Genomic DNA, 23,033 nt, shown 5'->3' on the forward strand with positions numbered 1-23,033 from the left:
AAATGTGAAATTTTCAAAGATAAATTACTTTCCAGCTCCCAAAAGGGTAACGGGAAAGTTCTACATGACTTCAGGCCAGTTGCCTCAGTCCAAGGAGAAGAATACAATTTACCTCTCCTGGGGCAGTTGGTGCTATGACCTGAGTACCTGGAGATCCTAAAAGTCACGGGAAATAAAACTGGCTGTGGGTTTGCACTACTTTTCCCATCACTATTCAAGTGGTTTCCACAACTTTATTTTACTTTTTAGAAAATTACTTAGCAGAAGACCAAGGTCTGAGAGCCCCTTCTCGTTCTGTGAATCCCCCAGACCCCCAGGGCCAGGAGAGCTGTGCTGAGGTGCTGATAAGCTGGGCTCGGATGGGGCCCCCGGGTCCTCTCTTCGGTGGCCCCTTCTCTCCTGAGAGGGTCTCTCCCACCTCAGCCTTACGCACTCCTTGGCCTCCCCGGCACATGTGTGGGTTTTACTCCCAAACCTACCTTTTCAGGTCCCATCTCTGAGTTCCAGGCTGGCCCTTCCAACCACTGACCATGTGTGTCCACCAAGTGCTCTCCAAAGCCCAACTCGACCTGCCCAGGACCTGCTGCCCACCCCTTTCTGTTCAGCCCTTGCTGGGGACCCTCGGCTTGTGCCAGGAGCAGAAATCTCTGGTGGCTTCAGTTAGACCCTTGAATCATCCTGACCCATCTCTCTCTCTGGCGATCTGGATGCCCACCCAGCGGGTCCCCTAGTCTAACAGGCGCTGAGTAACAGGCTGTTGAGGGACTGCCTGCCGGCTCCTCCCAGCGAAGATGAAGCCTGAGCCGTCTTCAAAAAGCACAGGTTTTCCCTTCACTCTGAACCGGTGAAAGGGCTCAGCTGGACCTGAAGCAGATTCCCAGGTCTCAGACCGTTTGATCCAGGCAAAGCTGCGAGGACAGGAGGCTGAGTGCAAGGCCCATGTCAAGCAGCCGTGGGTCAAGCCCCTCCTGCTGGGTGGCAGCCGTGGGCTCCAGCCCTCGGAGGTCCGCAGGCATGTCTGGCTGGGGCGCAGGCCGGGCGCAAGGCTCGAGTTATTCTCAGACCTTGGAAGCAGACCAGTACGGCGACTCGAGCCCCTCCAGCCAGCAGCCTCACTCCCTTTCCCAGCAGAGTGGTCCCGCCACCTCCACACTCCAGCCGCCTGCTCACACTCGGACCAAGCAGGCCTCCCGCTCCGGGCTTTGGCACGTGCTGCCCGCCTCGGTCTGGAAAGGCCGATGCCTCGCCCAGGGCTTCCGACTCTCTACCTTCACTCCCGACCTTCCTTCGGAGCAGGTCACCACCTGCCACATCACCCCCTGGTCTGTCCCATCTCCAGCCCGCCCCATCTCCAAGTACAAGTTCTGGAGGCCTGGTGACCTAGGGCCTGGCACACTGGCAGCGCTTAATAAGTATCTGCTGAATGAATGAAGCCTCTTCCCTTCAGATACACTATAATCTTTAACAAACGGTTTGATTTTTTTAGGTGAGTTGCCGTCAGGATTCAGGGACATCACGCCTGGGCACACACATGGCCTGAGGCGAGTCGGCTAATGCTCCTCTGTGGTCGCCTGGAAGGCTGGACCACACGCATTCCCAGGTCTTTCCCCAAGGCCATCCCCACTCCACGTTTCCAATGATGAATTACTGGCTAACATTTGTTTTTGGCCCATGGCCATGGAGCATCAAACTCAGCTCCCAGGATGACAGAGCAGCGTTCCGGGGAAGGGAGCACATCTGCTCCGCCTGGACGCCCTCTGGGCTCGCCTGCGGGAGAAGGCGCTCCAGACCTGGCGGCTCATCCTGCCCCGTTGTCTCCACCTGAGACGTCCTGGGCATCAATGGGGAAACAGCCTCTGACACCGCTCATCAGTTTTGGCTGGAGTCAGATGTGTGTTAAGGGAGGAGGGTGCGGGTACTGCTCCTCTGTGTCTGTGGTTACTAAATAAATAAATGTAAGCTAGAGATAAAGGATTCAAATGTGTCCCGCTTTCCTTGCTAAGGTGGACGGTACCAAGTAAGCTGCAGACAAGGGTCGCGGGGCTGAACTGGTCAGCCCTTGCGAACGGTGGGGTGACAACAGGGCGGGGGGGGGTCACAAACCTGCTCCCCTGGCCTGGCCCTTCTTGATGAGGTGAGGGCAGCTTGCTGACTGGATGGACAGTCTGGATCGTGTACTTCCTGGACAAGCTCAAGTTCAAAATAATTTGGGAGGTTGACATGAATTTACTGACTCTCAAGTAAACTCATTAAACAGGTCAGCAAGCAAAAACCTTCCGTCTCTGTCATTATCGCCTCCCCCAGGAAAGGATGCTTTCATCGCTCAGGAGTCAACAGAGGCAATCTTTTTTATATTGAAGACACGTGACTTTACGAAACCACACCACAATACCCTGACTCTTCTCGTTCTGCCATGAGCTGGAGACACCAGCAGTTGGTTACAGCTGGGACTTCTCAAGCCTTAGCTAAGGTCAGCTCGTGGAGTGCAGTGCCCAGGGCCGAGTCCTGTTTCATACCCTCAGGTGCCCTAACGCTGGGTCTCCTGGGCCAGCAGGCTGGGCCTGTGTTCCTCAGAGCACCAGGTGCCACAACTGTCACCACGTGCTCTGGACAAAGACAGGAAAAGCAAGCTGCCAACAGCATTAGGGTTCCGTGAAGAGAAGGAAGGCTCAGCCTCTGAGCTGGTGTCACTCACCCTATTAAAGCCTGGATCCTCTCTCCAACCCAGGGGCCCCAGTCTCCTTGAACCTCCGTGTTGCCCATGTTTCCATGGCAAACATAGCCCCCTTGACTTATTTAATAGACCTGCATTGCTGTCCGTCTCCCCATTAGAGAGTAAAAGCCCTGGAGGCAGTGATGGTCCCAAGGCCTGACACAGGACCTGGGACGTGGCAGACGCTCAGATGTGTTGAGAGAAGAACACGGTTACAGACGGTGCACTCCTGCGCGCTCCCAGCCTCTCCCCCACTGCCCTCCTGCCAGCTCCACGCTCCAGCGCACACAGGATGGGCAGCCCCGGGCGCACCACGGTCTTTCGTGCTCCTGGACCTTTGCACATGCTCCTGCCTCACTTGCTCTCCCCGTCCCTTACGTATCCCTCACAACCCAGGCACGAGCTCCCCTCCTCCCCCTATGGGGCCAGAGCCCCTGACCTGGGCTGGCCTTTGGGGTGCTGCTCATTTACAAGGGCTTCAGCACAATTCCTGGTTCTGTGCCTGCCTCTCCACCTGGACCCTGTACCCCTCAAAGGCAGAATGCCTGCTGCTCCAGGGGCCGTGCCTGGTGTGCAGAGGCAGCTGTGAGCTGAGCCCGAGTGCTGGGCGAGCGAAGGCAGGCCCCCTCTCAGCACCCCGTCTGTGGACGTGCTGACCCCAGGCAAGGGCAACATCAAGTGCCCACAGGAATGACGTGGCTACACCCGAGCATCCCAGTGTCTGGGGAAGGGACAGCCAGTGGACTGGGGCTGGGAACGTCAGGGCACCTGGGACATGCTCGAGAGGGCGGTGGTCCCTGTGTTCCTGATGACCTAGCGACCATTCTCCTGATACTGGAGATTCAGATGGACATTCTTTCTATTTTTATTAACATTCGTTTTAAGTTTTTTGGGGAAAGAATTGAAAAACAGCTTTCCTTTCTTTAAAAGGAATCTTAACAGACAATTAAGGATACTGCTGATGTGCTGCTTTGATCACTGACGTCCACATACAGGCAATTTGACTCGGGAAAAAGAAAACTGACTCAAGGAAGCCAGATTCAGACAGATGCTAATGATGAGAACCCAAAATAAAAAAGTAAGGGCTGTGAAAAGGCACCTCCAGGATCATTCCACATGGTTAACGTTTCTCTAGATAACCTGGAATGTTAGCAACTGGGTTCACGGCTCTCTGAGGGAACTCAAGATGGAATGAGTCCTTCCTGGCTGATGTGAACTTGCTCTGACAACGTCCCTGCCACCAAGTCAGTGGGGTCTGCTCTCCAAACAAATACCCTTCGCAACCACACCCACCTCTGACAAACCCAACCTCCCTTCCCTGGCACAGGGATGTCAGACATGCCGAAAAGCAGCCCGGAACCTCTAGGTGATGAGAGGTGACTCAAGGTCACACACAGAATGACTCTGCCTTCCTGGTCCTAGAACAGTCTCTGCTCCCAGGGCAGGGCTCCAAGGCCACCCCAAAATGCGGCCAGCAGACATTGGGGTTCCCCCCCACAGCCCTTTTTGGCTGGGTGAGGGGGAAGGTTGACCGTTCTGGGCCAACTTTTGACAGGGGTGTGAGATCTTGGACGGAAATTGTGGTACTTCTACATCCAAACAGACAAGTAAAAGTTTCAACTGCAAAGAACTGCTCCGTTCATTCGCTGACAAACATGGGGGCAGGGAGGGGAATACACTACACAAACCTTTCCGTCTGTCTGTGGGTGGCTACTGCTCTTTTGAATCTCCTGATGTGTGTATGTGTTGCTCCCAGGCAGGAAGGAGCCTATTATACAAGCTGCCAGGAGACGCAGCCTGTTAAATGCCTTTAAATGAAGCAAACACACAAGTATCTGGTGAAGAAACGTATTTTGGAGAGAATTAAACAAACATTTAAAGCCTGCTCTCAGCAGGATGCACACTGTGTGGGGGGGACTGAGTGCTTGCTGCTGTGGTCGGGTCAGGGTCATGGCTCAACCTGGGCGCCGGGGGAGCCTGGCCTGGAGGCACTTGGCGCTGCCTGGGGGTGGGGGTCACGCACCTTCCGGACCACGGGGCTGCCGTCGTTGATGAGCTGGGCCAGCATCATGGCCACATTGTGGTCGATGGTGGTGGAGTGGTCCGTCCTCTCTGCAGAGTTGCCCACAAATGTGCCGAGGGCAAAGACTGCTGCGCAGCGCACCTGCAGGTGGGACAGGGGGCAGTCACCCCACGGCCAGCTGTTTGGCTCTAGCCGGGGCCCCTGGAGTCGACCTGACGCAGCCCGGTCTCGTCCACGGTCCTCTCGGCCCAGCTCCACTCGTGTAGATGAGCAGGAGCAGGGAAATAAGAGGTAAGTGGTGGCCCCGCCTGGGGGCCAGGTGACAGGCTGTGCAGGCATCAGAGACCAAACCAGGCACCGAGGAACCCACAGAAGGGGACGCAGGGGTCTGGGGCCGGGGCTGGACCTCTCTGGCTGTGCGGTCTCCAGGCATACCTTGACCTCAGTTAGCCTGAAGTGGCTGTGGGTGTGGACTAACCTCAGGGATGGGGTCGGAGAGAAGGCTGCAGAGCTTCTCGTGAGCGCTGTCCCTCACCCCGCACCACCGGGCCGAGTCAAAGTTCTGCCAGATCCGGCCCAGGCAGATGGCCACCCACTGGCGCAGCAGGGGGTGGGGATCGTTGAGCTGCTCCAGGCAGATGGCGATCAGGTTTCCCTGGAGGCAGGCTTCCTGCGAGAGGGCAGGCAACACATGGCATCACCCTGACCACTGAGGGGGAGGGGTGCCGGGCTGGACCCCAGCTCCCAGCGTTTCTCAGGGAAACGTTGCTTAATCACATTACAAGATGTCCTCAATTTTCCTCATTTTTTTTTTTTTTTTTTCTGGCTGTGCTGCACGGCATGTGGGATCTTAGTTCCCGGACCAGGGATCGAACCCGTGCTCCCTGCAGTGGAAGCACAGATTTTTAACCACTGGACCGCTGGGGAAGTCCCTCAATTTTCCTCATTTTAAATCCCACCAATATCAATTCACCCTGGCTAAACAAAGGGTCCGGACCCCACTCCTCCCATGGAGCCCCTTGGGTTGGTGTGATCCTGCAACGCCCCCTCTTCTGAGGTCACTGTTTCATCAGACATTCAGAACAGTTCCGCTGGCCCCCAAATACTGGAGCTTGGGGCTGCGCCTCTGCAACCCACAGGGAGGCCCTGCAGGGGTGGGGACGCGACGTGACACTCACCTGCCCTGTGTTATAGCTGTTAACGATCACAGCCAGAATGAAGGCTGTCATGGTCCTGTGCTCAGCCTGGAAAACAGAAGTCACCTGCTAGTTTGCACTTTTTTCATGGTGGAAACTCATCACTCCCAAGCACTAGAGTTATCCTTCCAGAATCTTTATGATTATGCTTGGTGTGTAATTAATGAGAGCCAGCTTTATTGTCTTTTGAGTCCACAAAAAGGAAGAGCACTTTTAAGAGGGTCTGACAGTTTTGGGTTGGCCTCTCAGAGGACAGATGGGTCCCTGACGTCTGATGCTGCAGGAGGGGCATGGGCCTCTCTGATTCTGCTCCATCAGAGGCCACCCTGTCCCGCCCAAGCCTATGGAAGCAAATAACCCTGTTCGTAAAACGACCGACCACAGTCCCTAACTTGGCTTCATTATCCCTTCCTCGTGGTCTTCTAGTGGATGGATCGATTCTCATTTTCTCCTCTCCTCTGTGCCTCTACTGACTCAGAGATCAGTGTTATGTTAACTATTAGTGGTACCTAGTCATTCTTTAGAGAATGAATAAAGTTAGTCATTTCCTGTGTCTCCCTTGGATTCCCGATACTCCTCCTCACGTGTCAGCCGCTCATGTGAGTGACTGGTTTTACTTATTCTTACAACCGATGCTGATTTAGATACGTGACAAGTTTGCAGATGTCTGCTTTCCGATGCTTCCTGCATCCTACTGTCCCCTGGGCTCCATCTCCTCCTGAAGTGCAGTCCTCCTGGCTGCCTGGGTGGGGTCAGCGCATGGGAAGCCGTCGGTCCTGAGATGTGCTGGCTTCGCCCTCTCCCTGACTTACACCGGGGCAGGCACAGGGTCCCGGGGTGACGGTTCCCCCTGTGCTGTGAGGGCCTCTCCTCAGTCTTCCACCCGTTACTCTGGTGACTGCTGTCCACATCTTTGCAACAATCTTCCTTTTTGTCCTGGTTACTTTCAAGATTTTTCCTCTTGCCTTTGACATTCTCTACTTTCATTATGATAAGTCTTTGTGTGGATTTGTTTTTATTTAACCTTCTCAAGACTAATTGTGCTTTATAAACCTGAAAACTCATTTCTTCTTCAAATCTGGAAAATTCTCCGCTAGACCAGTTGGATTGTGCGTCCCCCCCGCCCCCTCACCTGCCCCCACCATCTCCCTCTGGCCTGTGTTGGATGCAGCGAGCCCTCTCAGCCCCTCCGTCACATCTCCACTTTGCTTCATCTCACGTGATTTCTCCACGGATTCCTTTACCCGTTGTGTCGATTCTGCTGTTTAATTAGTCTACGGAGCTTTTAATGACAGTGACTATCTTTCATTACAGGTTCTTTTTTCCCCCCCAAATCTGCCTATTTATTAAAAGACTCTAGTTGGTCATTTTTTGAGGAGCAGTAAAAAGGACAGAATACATTGTTCTTTTATAATAGTCACAAAAGTACTTATGAGGAAACAACATAAGAGTTTATTTTTGGATATAATTAAAACAAATTGTTTATTCAGTAATTTTAAACATACTTATTTGTATTGATTGTCAGTCTTTTTCAGAGAATCCTATTAGTTTCAATTCTTGGGGAGTCAACCCTCTTACGTGCCAGCTCTGCTTATGTCCCTTGAACGTGGGTTAGGAGCAGGCCAGCGCTCCTGGCACGAGTCTCAGTACCCTGGCTTCGCAGATGTCCCTGCAGAAAGGTTCAGCCTTTGCCGCTTCCAGGCAGGCCCTGGAGATTTCATGTTCCTCTCTTAGCTGGCGGCTGCCCCCGCAACGGGGGGTTTCTGTTTCTCACGGAGGTCTTTCCTGACTTTCCACCCAGACGTGGACAGACAGGACCAGCTCTTCTCATCCTTGTCTGGTGAGTGGGCGGCTCGCCCCACAGGCCTGTGTCCTCCATGCAGACTTGGGGCTGCACGTGCGTGGAGCGCCAGGGTCACTGTGAGGTCTGCCGGTGAGTCCCACCGTGCCCCTCCTCTGACATCAGTTTTTGGCATTTGGGGATTTCCTTTCCTTTCTTTCACATCTATGTCCTCAAATCTTCAATGTGTTTGTAGTTGAAGTGGGGCCCACTTGTGCTGGCTTGGCTCACCATTTTACTGCATTTTATCAGCTTAGATGTCTTATTTGTTTGATTTGTATCTTACCCCGAAGAACAGGGAAGTGATTATTTCCAACATTTGTATAAAGTCTAAACTTTAACTGCCTATGATAATGTTTAAAAACCACACTTCAGTTAAAACACACAAGTTCCACTTACCTTTCATAACAATCCTGTTTTTGACGTTTTCTGTATTTTGAAAAATGTGTTTTTATTATTGTCATTTAGTTCAGAAAACCAACTAGAGGGTGAATTTACACACAAAAGTTCCTTTACACAACCAAAGCCACCTAAGACTGTGTGAACAAGCTGTTAGACTTAATTAAACATTCTGATAAAAATAAGTTATATTAAGTAATTATTTACGGTGTCTATTTTGTTCTTTTTACTATGCTAGGAGCTAGAGGTAGGGAACATAGAAATTAATTTAAAAAACACTTATAGGAAGTTATTCTATATGCTATTTATGGATTACTAATTTTTAAACAACTTAATACAATAAAATATATTTAAAATTTAAACTTTCAATCTCTTCTTTCCACCCTCCCGCTCCCCTCCCCGGCTTTCCTTCCTGATTGAAGGTGCAACAGCCTCCTGTCATGTCCAGGACCTGCACTGGGCAAAGGAACTGCCATATTATGGATGTACAAATACTCATAGATCTAACTTGGCTGACAGGGTGTGAGGCAGAGTGGATTCTACTTCACTGCAAAGACGTGCTCGGAAAATGGACTCACAAAAACAAAAAAACAGCCTGTGTGTCAAGTTTCACTGTAACTCTTTACTCAGGGAAGCAGCTACTGAAATAACGACGGGAAGCAAAGGGTACCGTCTGAGTGAGGCAGAGCCGGGGTGAAAGCGGACCCCCTCCCGCCACCCTGCGGGCCCCTCTGCATGGAGCAACCTTCCCCAGAGTCCCCGGGAGACATGTCACCAGAGCTGGTCCTTACTGGCATGTACGGATCTGCCAAGACCGAGAGGAAGTACTTGTGGCCGTTGTCCTTCACCAGGTCAGCTTGGCACGACTGGGGAGACAGACACAGGAGAAACAGTGAGTGCAATTCCGGGAAGGGGCTTCTTTTTCTTCTTGGGATGTGTGAACAAACGAATGTGCAATGAATATTTTATGCCTTAATCATTTTCTCAAGTCCAATTTTCATCTGAAAAAATAATTCCAACGGCTGTGTGGAGACACATTTTTCCTTGGCTGTGGGAAAAGGGCTGGCTGGCATCTCACACACTCTCAGAAGTGCAGCAGCTCCAAGGCGTTCTCGAAAGCACCTTCTGGGTACCTGCCGAATGGGGGCGCCCTGGCTGCTGGATGGCTCCTTTGGAGACCGTCTGCGTCCTGCAGCCTCCGCACACGTCCTCCCTCCCGCGTCAGCCCGGGGCCCACGCGCCTCTCCTTGTGCCTTTCAAGCTGGGACGTGCCCTGGATCAACACCCAGAAAAACTGCTTTGTGATTTAGGGTAACGTGTCCACAGGGAGACACTGAATTCCATCAACTCCCAGCATGCTCCACTCTAGGGGAAAAAGGCCATTCAAGAAGAGAGAACCGGAATTTTAAGATCTGAGTTTCTGAGAATAAAAGGAGAAAGATATGCACTGCAATACATCTCTACCTCTGCAGGGCACCACTGGCTCAGGGGCACGCCCTGTGTGAAGCCCTCTCAGGGGCAGGGCGGTTTTGCAGACAGAACCTGCTGTTTACTGCAGCCCGGAGCCCTGACCCCCTCTCTCCCACGCTGGCCCACTTCTCAGGGTGCTCTGATAATGAGGTGTTTCTTCCTCACATCAATAAACTAATAAGGTGGCGACTGGACTCAGCTGTTTAAGTGGTAATTGAGCGAGATGGAGCGGGTGGTCAGGAAGCAGGGGCACCAGGGGCTCAGGTTAGCAGGATAATAATCCCCAAGAGCCCGGGAAGCCGATAAAGCATGTGGCTTTCAAGTCGCTCCCAGAAGGGATGCCTCACTTTGAATGAAGGTTTTGACAAATGGACTAAAAGGCATCAGCCTGATGCCCTCTGCAGAGACTCGTCCAGAAGGGGCTGGGAGGGGGCACTCAGCTGGTGCCTGTAGTGCAGTGCCCGCGTCCAGGGACAAGGCTTAGGCGCCTGCATCTGAGAATGAAGCCAATGTCCTTTGATTTGAAACCAGAGATTCCACAAGTCAAACCCAGGCCCACACATTTACAGCTAAGCTCATAGCACATGTCTCATCATAGAGTAATGAAGTGTCACTAAGTCATATCCTGCTAATTCGGAAGCTGAAGCACCTGTGGGAGTATGTGAAGCTATAACTTTAATACGTCTTCAGTATCGGAAACAGCAATTATCTTGTCCATGTTGAAAGACCTCTGTCTGGACGAGGCTGCCATGCAGGTGGGAACCACAGTAATGCTTTCTGGTCCTGTCCATCCTCACTCTCAGGTCTCAGCAGATGTCCTTTATGAACTGGTGTAGAAGAATCACCCCATCAGCCATCCCAGCCCTGTCTGAGGCCGGGGAGTCAGGGATCTGCAGGGCTCTGACTTCTGAGGATGCTGGGACACAGGCCACCAGCCACCTGCTTGCCCTCTTGACTTGGCCAAGTGCCTCCTTATAAGGAAGAGAAAACAGTCCTTGAAACTACAAAGGCCCAGAAATGCAGGCCACAGATGCGGTGCACGCACAGGCCAGTGGAAAGCTCCCAGAGAGATGCAGGGCTCTGGCAGCCTAGACTCCTCCACTCAGCCGCTTTCCAAGGGTCCCCTCTTGTGTCTGCTTTCCCCCAGATCAAGCTACAGATATGACATATTAAGGCCAGGGTAGAAAGAGGGTGGAGGCGAGGAAGAGCACGACTATGAAATGGTTTTTCCTAAGCAAGCCCCTCCCCCACTGCACACCCAACTGCTCTGATGCTTCTGTCTCAGGGATTTCATGGAATTATATTTTTAACATGGGGAAAAGGGAGGGAGGCAAGGAAGAGAAGAAAAGCAGAAGGGGAAGCAAGCACATAGTTCCTTGTGGCAGCAGCCGAAGATGCAGTTTGCAAGCAGATCCCTCTCAGGAGGGAGCAGAGACCAGGACAAGCCCGACCAGAGACCCTGGCTTCTGCAAGGGTAAGTTCACCGGGGGAGGGCAGGTGCTCCCCCTCGGAATATTCTGGCAAAGGATGCTGTGGGGGAGATCCCACCTTCATTCTCCTTAATGCAGACTATAAAGTCTGTTTGCTGGGGAGCAGGAAGACACAAACTGAGCACAGACCAACAGACCACCAGGCATGACGCATCAAATGAGGCGCAATCAGCAGGACAGTCCTGAGCAGCGTCACCAGTGGACGCAGCCACTCATGTTCTGATGTGAATATGGAGAAAAATCACACAGAGGGAGGGTCCTGTTTCCTGTCCTCGGGTCGCAGAGTTCACTCCTCGGGATGAGGAAAGGATGCCGGAGAGGTAAGCCGGGTTCACACAAGAGACAGCGACATCGGAGTGCACCTTGACCCACTGCTACCAGAACATTAGAATCGTCTGGAGACAGATATAGGACTACGTTGGACTGTTTATACATCCAGAGTTTTAACAACGGCACGTGGCCATAAAACTAGTAGTGCCTGAGAAAATAATCCCAGAGCAGGGATTCTGCTCACTGCTCACAAGAGCTCACTGTCCTTCACAAACCCAAAAGCACAGTTAAAGGCAGTTAAAGACGCACGTCCCTCTGCACGCTTCAAAGCCTCGGCACAACGGCCTTCCCACTTGCCAAGTGTAGCAAGATAGTTAAATACATAAAGGTTTTCATTTTCCAACAACTGGTTTACTACTTTAAATATTCTCGTCAGATGCTCTTGTGTTGAAGGTAAACTTCAGAATGAAGAGACACCGTGAATGCTGAAATAACTGATACCAGTGGGAAAATCACTGGTATACATGAATGCTTTTATGCCTTCCGTCTACTTTTCTGTATGGGTTCTAAAGTTTGTAAATGCAGGGACTTACTTCCCTGGTGACCCAGAGATTAGGACTTGGCGCTTTCACTGCCGTGGGCCCGGGTTCAATCTCTGGTTGGGGAACTAAGATACCACAAGCTGCTCGGTGCAGCCAAAACAGAACAAAATTTGTAAATGTATTTAAAGGCTCAAAAATCAAAATGCTACAGAAACGTATAGATTGAGAAGCTTTTGTCCATCTCCTGCCCCTGTAAGGGGTGGTAGAGTCAGTATGATCATATCTGAATGTAGAAAATGTGACATCTGGGTACAAAATGAAAATAAATATTAAATTAGATGGAGGTTTAAAAAAAAATCTCCTCCACCGCTATATGTAATCTCTTTACTAGTTTCTTATTTATTCTCCACACATCCAAACTGTGGTTGCCCTTCTATGAAACTTCCGAGACCTGGTCGTGTGGGCTATGGTCTCTGGCTGAGTAGCCCCTGCCCACCTCTCCCAACCCCAACTGGAATCAGCACTGCAGAGCTAGTGAGTCAGCACAGCCTGACAATTAATCACGCGGCCCTTCAGCCTCTGGATTGCCCTCGGTGACGGACTGATGCACCGGGAAGTCCCCTGCAGCCTGAGTCACTGCACCCATTCATCCTGCGAAAGGGTGATCTGTCACCTCCCTGGCAGCACCCAGTCCAATCTGCCTGTGTGGGGCCGAGTGGCCTGCGTGGGGAGGGCAGGTGAAAGCCTCCTGCATCCTCCTTCAGCTTTTCACTTAACTCTTGGCAACTACAGGCATTTGAACAACTGCCTCCCTCCCTCCCGCCTGCCTGCCAGACAGACAGACACATATATACCCAGCCTCAACCTGGCCTGTCATCATCATCAATGTGCACGTCTAGCAGGGCCTGGCCTCCTCCCAGGTGGGTGGTCCTGGAGGTTAAACCAGTGTTGGGACAGGCAGACCTGTCTGGACATGGCAGGGGTGGGGTCTCTGCTTTGCTGGCCCACAGTTCTCCAGGGACCCCAGGAGGGTGGATCTGAACCTCTCCCCAGAGTAAAACCCACTCCCAGCGCTTCTGAAAAGCAGCCACCTCATTTAACCAGAATGACGGCTAAGAAGAGGCCATTCTGCACAACAGTTCTATTTTACCAAAAAATAAAAACAACACCCGGAATCACTCACACAGCACAGCCTTGCTGACTACAGCTTCTGGGTAAACATGGGTCTTTGCAAACTGTGTTCTCCAACGCTGTGATTTTGTTTTGTGTTCTATAACCTATAGTTTAGAAATTAAATGGACCATCAATGCAATTAAATTATTTACATTAAAATGAGGAGGTGGGAAGTGCCCACAGCAAGCCAGACTTTGGCTGGGAGTTTCACAGGAAGCCAGGCCTGGCTGCCACTCAACACCATGTGACTGACAAGACAGTTCATGGTGACAGCGAATCAGTCCCTTTGTCCATTTGTAGGTAGTTGCAAGATGGGACAGCAGGACAGTTCACTCAATAGGGGGCAAACTGAAAGAAGGAATGTTAGAAAGTCCCAGAAATGCAAAACAAAACAATTCCAATACTAAGCCTTATAAAATCAGACTCAATCAATAATAAAAAAAAAGAAATTAAAAGAATGAGCTTCACGGGACTTCTCTGGTGGTGCAGTGGTTAAGAATCTGCCTGCCAATGCTGGGGATGTGGGTTCCAGCCCTGGTCCGGGAAGATCCCACATGCCGTGGAGCAGCTAAACCCGTGCACCACAACTATTGAGCCTGCGCCCTAAAGCCCGCGAGCCACACTACTGAGCCCACGTGCCACAACTACTGAAGCCCGCGCGCCTAGAGCCCGTGCTCCACAACGAGAGAAGTCACCGCGCCTGCGCACCACAACGAAGAGTAGCCCCCGCTCGCCGCAACTAGAGAAAGCCAGCGTGCAGCAACAAAGACCCAACACAGCCCAAAATAAATAAATAAACCAATTAATAAAAAAAAAAAAAGAAAGCAGGTTCTGGATGGCAGATCCTGTGGCCCACCTGATCACACTCCAATGTGGGTGATGTGAATCATATTTGGATGGGAGAGGAAGTTAACCCTGCTCACTTTTTCAACTGTGAGCTGGGAGCGGGGGGTGGGGTGGGAAAAAGGGGGGATACAGGTGCAGGAAGAGAGGCTGTGAACGTCAGAGTCAGTGAGCTGGGATAAAATCACTATGCAGAGAAAACAGCAGAAGTTTTGAGACTGAGAAGGAGAACTAGCACAGATGTGGGGAGGAGCGGGGGAGCTACAGAAATAAAACTCCACTAATCTCTGATCTGCTTTTCACTCACACAACGTGTTCCTTCTTGGGACTGGGATAGCTGGCACACACAGTGAAGCTCTTTGTGTCCCCAAATCTGGATGTACTTCCTCTATACCGACACACAATGTTTTTCCAAATTCAGTGACACTGTGCCCTTGGAATCCCCTGGTGGCACTATAAATAAAACTTTATTAGCTGTAACTAGGGAAGGTCTGCCTGAATTACATATTAGCTGTGTCTATGAAAAAACCTCTATTAACTGGAACCTAGCTTATAGAAATCTTTAACTGTCTCCCCTCTCTTTTTTTTATAAATGTATTTATTTATTTTATTTTTGTCTGCGTTGGGTCTTCGTTGCTGCTCGCGGGCTTTCTCTGGTTGCGGTGAGTGGGGGCTACTCTTCATTGCGGTGCGTGGTCTTCTCACTGTGGTGGCTTCTCTCGTTGTGGAGCACGGGCTCTAGGGCGTAGGCTTCAGCAGTTGCGGCACGCAGGCTCAGTAGTGGCTCGTGGGCTCTAGAGCGCAGGCTCAGTAGTTGTGGCGCAAGGGCTTAGTTGCTCCGCGGCACGTGGGATCTTCCTGGACCAGGGCTCGAACCCGTGTCCCCTGCATTGGCAGGCGGATTCTTAACGACTGAGCCACCAGGGAAGTCCCTCCGCTCTCTTAATCTTGTTAATTAGCAGAGAAACAAATGATAACAAACAACTTAAGGAATTTATTAAAAGACAACCACCGCCATCCTCCCACAGTAGGGTAGATTTTGCCACATTCTCTGGACTCTCTCATCTACGTGTAATGTTGCTTTTGATAGCTGATTCCATCACACGACCTGAATGACAGTTAATAAACAATATTCTGCTACATTGCTTCTACCTTTCCTTTCCCCTGTATTTTTCTGCACTTTTTGAAAGTTGCAGATAGCATGACATTTTGCCTGGAAATTTTCTTAAGAAAAAGGACATTATCTTACATAACCGCAAAACCATGATCACACTGAAGAAATTTAACATTGATACAATATTATTATCTGATATTCAGTCCTTATTCAAATTTCTCCCAATTGTTCAAATAATGTCCTTTATAGCCTTTGGTTTTTGATCCAGGATCCAGTCAGAACCTGCCCTTAGTTGTCATGCAACATTAGTCTTAATCTGGAACAATTTCCCCCACATTTTTGGTCTTTCTTGAATTGAAAATCTAGATAGGACAATTACAGTTTTTTTGTGGACTATTCTACAATTTGAATTTTTTAACAGCTCTATTCAGGTATAAGTGATATACAAAAACATGCACATATTTAAACTATATAATTTGACAATATTGGATGTATGTTTACACCTGTGAAGCCATGCCCACAATCAAGGTAATTAAGCTATCTCCTGAAAAGTTTCCTTATGCCCTTTGGAATCCTTCCTCCCTTTCCACTAATCTGCTTTCTGTGGCTATAGTTTGCATTTCCTAGAATTTTGTTTAAATGGAATAATACAACATGTATCCTTTTTTTACACAGCATAATTATTTGGGGATTAGTTTACCCTTTTTTATTGCTGAGTAGTATTCCATTGGTGATGGTAAATCACCATTTGCTTATTCATCCACCTGTTGATGGACATTCAGGCTATGTCCAGTTTTTGGCTGTTACAGATAAAGCTGCTATAAACATTCATGTAGAAGTTTCTGGCTGTTCATATGCTTTCATTTCTCTTGGGTGACTATCTATGAGTAAGATGACTGGATTCGATGGTTGAGTATGTATGTTAATCTTTATAAAAAACTGTGAAGAAACCTCCCAGGGTGGTTGTGCCATTTGCATTCCGAACACAATTTATGAGAGTTTCAGTTCCTCCAAATCCCAGCCCACACTTGATACTATCAGTCTTTTTCATTTCAGACATTCTGATAGGTATATGGTGTTATCTGACTGCTGTTTTAACTTTGCATTTCTCTGGTGATGAATGATGTTCAGCACCTTTTCATGTGTTTATCTGCCATCATACTTCTTTAATGAAGTGTATGTTCAAAGCTTTTGCCCATTTTTTTGGTTTGTGTGTTTCTTTTCATATAGAATTTTGAGAGTGCTTTACATATTCTCACTTCAAGTTTTTAATCAAATTAATGATTCACAAATACTTTCCCATTTTGAGTTAATTTTTGTCATGGTACGTGGTGTAGATTACAGTTCACTTTTTGCAGATGGATGTCCAATGGCCCCAGCACCACATGTTGAAAAGATTATCTCTACCTCCACTGAGTTGAACTGTCTTTGTAACTTCAAAAATTAGTCATCTGTATACGTGTGAGTCTATTTCTTGACTTTCTATTCTGTTCCATTGATATTTTGCCCATTTTGATGCCACTTCTACAGTCTTAATTGCTGTAGATTTATGATAAGTCTTGAAATCAGGTAGTAGTTGTCCTTTAAAATATTTTTTTAAGTTGTTTTGGCTATTCTAGGTCCTTTGCTTTTCCATATGGATTTTAAGATCAGGACCCATGATAATGGAATATCTCTCCATTTATTAGATTTTCTCTAATTTCTCTTACCAATAGTTTGTAGTTTTCAGCATATGTCCTGCATATCTTTGCCAGAATTTATCCCTAAGTATTTCATATTTTTGATACCATTGTAAATATTCTTAACAGTTTGTATAAATTGGTTAATAGTGTATATAAATAAGACTCATTTTTGGGTACTGATCTTATAATTTGCAATGTTACTAAGGTCACCTATTAGTTCTAGTATTTGTTTGTTTGTAGATTCAGTCAGATTTTCTACACAGAGAATTGTGCTGTTTGAAAATAAAGACAGTTATACATCTTTCTATCCAAACTGGATGTTTTTTTTCTTGCCTCACTGAACTACCTAGGACTTCCAGCAAAACTCTGAAGAGAAGTGATGAGGGCAGATGCCTTGGTTTTGTTCCTGATCTTAGTGTTCCGACTTTCACCACTAAGTGTGATGTTGGCTGTAGCATTTTTTGTAGATGCTATTCTTCATGCTGATGAAGTTCCCTTATTGGTTTTCTGAGAAGTGTTTTTTTAAAATCAGGAATAGATTTTAGTTTTTGTCAAATGCTTCCTTTCTGTCTACTGAGATAATAATATGGGTTTTCTTCTGCTAATATGATAAATTAGATTGGTTTTTCAATCTTTGAAAACTTTACATTCCTGAAATAAGCCCTTCAAGGTCATGATGTACTATCCTTTTTACATATTGTTTAATTTGATTTGCTAAATTTTGGTTTACAAATTTTGTATCTATCTTCACCAAGGACACTGGTCTGTAGTTTTCTTGTCTGGTTTTTGGTATCAGGGCAAAGCAAGTATCATAGGATGATATGGGAAGATGCTTGTTTGCCATCCGTATATTTCTTCATTAACATTTGGGCAGAATTCACCAAGTGAAGCCATCTGGACCTGGAGCTTTCTTTGCAGGAAAGTTTTTAACCACAAATACAATTTTTAAAATAGATACGGTGCTATTCAGATTATCTATCTTCTTAAGTGAGCAGCTTGTGTCATTCAAAGAATTAATTTCATCAAAGTTATCAAAAGCTTGGGCATCAAGTTGTCTATAAATTCCCTCACTATCCCTTCAGTGTCTCCAGAACCTTCAGTGATGCCACTTCTCTCATTCCTGATTTGGGGTTTGTGTCTTCTGTTTCCTTATCAGTCTGAGCAGTTATTGATCTGCTCAAAGAACCAGCCTTCGGTTGAGTGGATTTTCTCTACTGCTTTTCTGTTCTCTTTTGCATTGATCTCCACTGTGATCTTTATTATTTCCTTTCTCCTACCTACTTTGGGTTTAATCTGCTTTTCTTTTACTAACATCTTCAGGTTGAAGCTGAGGTCAGTGATTTGAAACATTTCTTCTTCTTCTTCTTCTTTTTTAATAAGGGGAATTAACATTTATTTATTTGGTTGCACCGGGTCTTAGTTGTGGCAGGCAGGCTCCTTAGTTGTGGCACATGGGCTCCTTAGTTGCAGCATGCTTGTGGGAACTAGTTCCCTGAGCAGGGATCGAACCCAGGCCCCCTGCATTGGGAGTGTGGAGTCTTAACCACTATGCCACCAGGGAAGTCCCTGAAACCTTTCTTTATTACCTTTATAGGACTATAAATAATTATAATCTTCCATATTTATCATTTTAAAAAATTAAGCTCACGAGAAGTTTTTCCCTTGAAAGATTCTGGAATAATTTTTATGACACAGAATTGTGTATTATTCCCTGTGTCTGCCTAAAAGAGTATGTGAAAAATATCAGAAGAAAGATTAGATCTGTCTAAAATCATATCTGCACAGGACCAAGAAAGGTAGATATTTGATCTTTATGTAATTAATATGATTACTGAAGATAACCCATATTTTTCCTGGCTATGTATCACTTTGTTCCTTGTGTTTTTGCCTAAATGTTGTCTTTCTTCTTTTCTATTGTATGCATTTAGTTCTAGAAGTTTCCCTCTCAGCACTGCTCAGCTGTGTCCCACAGGTTTTGATACATTGTATATTCATTTTTATTCAGTCTAAGGTACTTTTTACTTCCCTTGAGACCTCCTTTCTGAAGAAAATTATTTTAAAAAGTTTTATTTCATTATTTTACATATTAATATAAATGTTTATATGATTATAAATATTTATAATTATATACAAATTATACTAAAGTATATAAATATCAACTACATTATAAAATATACATAAATATTCTCCCAGATTTACTGAGGTATACTTAACAAAAATGTATATATTTGAGGTGTAAAATGTCATGGTTAAAGTATGTATTGTGAAATGATTATCCCAATCAAGTTAATACATCCATCACCTCACACAGTTACCTTTTTTTTTCTTGGAGTGAGAAGAGCACTTAAAATCTACTCTCTTATCAACTTTCAAGTATACAATACAGTACTGTTAACTAGTCACCATGCTGTACATTAGATCCCCAGAACTTATTTATCTTATAGCTGGAAGTCTGTCCTCTTTGACCAATATCTTCTCATTTCTCCAACTCCCCAGCCCCTGACAAACACCATTCTACTCTCTGTTTCTACGAGATGACTTTTTTTTTTTTTTTTTCTGTATGCGGGCCTCTCACTGTTGTGGCCTCTCCCATTGTGGAGCACAGGCTCCGGACGCGCAGGCTCAGCGGCCATGGTTCACGGGCCCAGCCGCTCCGCAGCATGTGGGATCCTCCCGGACCGGGGCATGAATCCGTGTCCCCTGCATCGGCAGGTGGACTATGAGATGACTTTTTAAAGATTCCACAAATGAATGAGATCATACAACATTTGTCTTTCTCTTGTCTGGCTTATTTCACTTAGCACAATGTCCCCACCTCTCAGAACCAGGAGACCAACAAGGCTGCTCCACAAGATGACTCCAGACACCAACCCCAACCCAACCCAACATAATGAAAGACAGCCTTCTCCCTAGAGGCACACAGGCTATGACACCTTCTTTGGGGATGCCCCCGTTTTTAGCCCCCTCACAGCAAAGCTCCAGCCACCATGGCGTGGGGAAGTGGTCTCAGCAGCTGCGCAGAGCCCAGATAAGAGAGGAGGACCCGGATCCGTGGGGAGCCAGGTCAGAGACTCACTGAGTGGGTGGGCATGGCTCTTAGGGGCCTGGAGCAAAGAGGGTCACGTGAGTGGTTTTGGGCAGCAGCGTGCAGGACTGATGCACGAAGGCGGTAGGGACAGGACCAGGTGGCCGGATCTGCCTGACGCATTTGTCACCTCCAGGCCCACCGGTGCTAGGGAGTGGAAGCCCTGTGGGTGTGTGAGCTGAAAAGAGCCCCAGGTAGCGGGCGGCCTGCAGGGCTATCTCAATGGCGCAGGGGTCCTGGACAGGAAGGAGGGGCTGACACTCTGAGCTGAGGTCCCCCACTCTCTCCTTTTACCCCTTGCAGAGCAGAGAATGGTCTTCCCCTTTGCATGGTGATGCCCTTGCTTCCTGCCCTCCTTCTCTGTGGCTCTGCTGATCCCCCTTTCCTGTGGGTGGAAAGGGCTCCACTCAGCTCACAGCAAATTGTTACAGGTTTGCTATGGGCTCCTGGGCAGCTCCTTAAATGAGCATTTTCTTATCTGCAAATAATCTACAAAACCACACTTATAGCATGGAGTTATGCAAGAACTAAGAGAATCTTCACACGAGAGCCCCTGCCACGGGGCATCACCCCGATACACACACGTGTGCACACGCACATGTACACAGCGAGCGGGTCAAAGTCCAATTAGATGTATGGTTGTTTCTCTGCTGATTCTTTTCTCCCAACTAGAGATCATTTAAGTCACCATTCCTTCAAAACAAGCAAGCAAACCCAACCACTGATGCCAGCTCGTCTCCCCACTTACAAACCCCTCAAGCAAGCTGAGGGACGCACCCCGTCCTTCCTCCCCAGAGCCCCCATTTCTGCCTCCCTCCCCACGCACTTCTGAAGCCTGACTGCCAAGTGCGGCAGCCTCTTTGAGGTTTTCTGTCCCACTCCCAGCGCTCTCCCTTGTTCCGGAGCCTCCTTCTTCATGTTCTGTTATCAGATTCCCAGCCCTCCCCTCTCTGACAACCTCCTTCCACCCTCCCTTCTCTGTCCCCCGAAGAGCAGACCCCGAAGCTCAGCCCTCAGCCCGCTGGGCCTTCATGTCACATTTCCCCTCGAGGACTTGCCTGCCATCGTCATCGGGTAGACGAGGGCCCTAGTCTCCATCTCCCAGGCCATGAGGCCCCATCACCAGTGGTCCCCTGAGCGCTCCCCTCACCACGCCTCCCCGCTCAGCGCCCTTCTGTCACTGACACAGCCGGCCCACGCCCCACACAGGTTCAAACTCGAGAACCATTTGTTCTCCACACCTGCCTGGCCCTCCTGTTACCTGTGCGCCCCCTCCCCTGGCCCTTCCTGTCCAGCAGCCCCCACCTTCCGGCCACCCTCACCCCTCCCTCTGGGTGTAAATTCCTGCAGCAGTGGCCTCAGTGGCCCCCTGCCACCTGGGTTAACATTATAATCTCCTTTACACTGAGGCACACAAATGCAGCCCCGCCCACAAGATTTCTCCACTTTTTGAAGAGTCACCCTCGTGCCAGGCACGTGTGAGGATTTGGCCTCATAGCAGAGGGTTTTGTCCCCAATGGACAGTGTCGAGGGCAGGGACGGGTGAGCTCTGCGACACCTATGGCCTTCAGCACAGTTCTGAGTACAGGGCCTTGCCTAGGACTTCGAGCAGTGGCCATGTGACTGCAGACCCACAGGCACGAGGACAGGGGTGGGGAGGTGCCTACTGGGAGCACAGCTGGAGATGTGGGCTGGGCCGTCATGGCTGAGAAGTGACCACTAGTGCCGTGGCCTGAGCCTTACAGGTGACAGCCTGGGCCTCCACGGGACTGTTCCCAGGGTCAGGGTTGGGGAGGGAAAGCACTGGTTGGAGACAGGAGACTGATGGGGCAAGGCAGGGCCCGAGCGTCAAGAAGGAAGCGGGCAGGGTCATTCGTTGGCTGGAGGGGTGGTTGTGGGTGAGGAGGGGGCAGCGCACAAGAGACAACAGGTGAGCCGAGGGCCAGCGTGACAGACCAGGACTGGGCCCAGGGGAAGCACAGCCTTTCCTGGGAGGGAGGGAGGCCATGGAAGGCGTGAGGCCAGGAGGAGGGAGAATGGACAGTGGGGCCGGGCCCTCCGCCCTACTCTCAGCAGCTCTCCTGTGGGGGGGGGGGGACAGACATTACTCACACTGTCCACGGCGAGGATCTTGGCCCAGATGAAGACAAGGAGAGGCCGCAGCTCCCTGGCTGAGCTCTGGAGCAGCTTCAGCACGTAGGGGAAAATACCCACAGACAAGGCCTGCGAGAGAGAGCATGTCAGCCCCGCGCTGGAGGGAGCAGGGCGCATGGTGTCCTCAGCACTAACAGAGCTGCATGGGGAAGGGTCATGCCTCCCTCACCTCCACTCCTTCTCCTGGAAGCGACCCAGGCCAGCCTGCTTGGGCTGCACGAGCTCACGCAGCTCACAAGGTAAGAGACACGCCAGGCCTCCACCTGAGTCTACCTGTGGTGAGCTACATATGGCCTCCCTGCTGGCACCTGGGAGTGTAAGAGGGCTAGCAAGGACTGCTCGTGCATTCTTCCTAATTTTTAGGTTTTCCGTCTTCTCCTTCATGTTGAACTATCAACTATGACTCTTGGTTGACAATATACAATGAAAAAACTTAAATATACATCAATGGAGATAAAATAATATGCTGAACTCCCATGTGCCCATCACTTGGCTTCAACGCCATCAACCGAAAGGGCGTGGCGTCCTGGCTGGCCCTACCCACCGTCCTTTCCTGAATGTTCTGAAGCACGTCTTAGGTATCACATTGTGTCATTTGTAAACACTTAAGTGTTTATCTCTAAAAAATAAGGTCTCTTTTATGAAAACATGACCACATACCACTACCACACCTAAAAAAATGAACAATTACAATTATTGTTCTTTTTTTTGGCTGTGTTGCACTGCATGTGGGATCTCAGTCCCCTAACCAGGGATCGAACCTGCACCCCCTGCATCGGAAGCAAGGAGTCTTAACCACTGGACTGCCAGGGAAGTCTCAACAATTATTCTTTAATAATATAAAATATTCAGTTCATGTAAAATTTCTAATTGTTTCATGAATATTAATTTTTCAAATTTTAACTTTCAAACTTTCATTTGCCAATAGAGCCCTATGAGGTCCAGACCCTGCACCTGGTGGTGGGTCTCCTGAATCCCCTTTTATCTCTAGGTCCCTCGTGATCTCTTTCCCTGGTGATTTATGTGTTGGAAAAATGGA

General features: G+C 48.9%; 1 protein-coding gene across 2 annotated transcripts in view; it reads right to left on the reverse strand.

Moving 5' to 3' along the window:
- The window catches only part of RPTOR (regulatory associated protein of MTOR complex 1), a 339,786-nt gene that overhangs the window by 45,586 nt on the left and 271,167 nt on the right, over positions 1-23,033 (reverse strand). For both annotated transcript variants that reach the window (XM_082603639.1, XM_082603638.1), the window contains exons 13-17: positions 21,953-22,063; positions 8,963-9,037; positions 5,915-5,980; positions 5,215-5,406; positions 4,737-4,877 (exon numbers count right to left, since the gene is read on the reverse strand). In XM_082603639.1, the coding sequence (XP_082459765.1) occupies positions 4,737-4,877; positions 5,215-5,406; positions 5,915-5,980; positions 8,963-9,037; positions 21,953-22,063 (585 nt within the window). The remainder of the gene's footprint in view (positions 1-4,736; positions 4,878-5,214; positions 5,407-5,914; positions 5,981-8,962; positions 9,038-21,952; positions 22,064-23,033) is intronic.

Source organism: Mesoplodon mirus (genome assembly GCF_964341445.2).
Source record: "Mesoplodon mirus genome assembly, chromosome: 18".
NCBI classification, from domain to species: Eukaryota; Metazoa; Chordata; class Mammalia; order Artiodactyla; family Ziphiidae; genus Mesoplodon; species Mesoplodon mirus.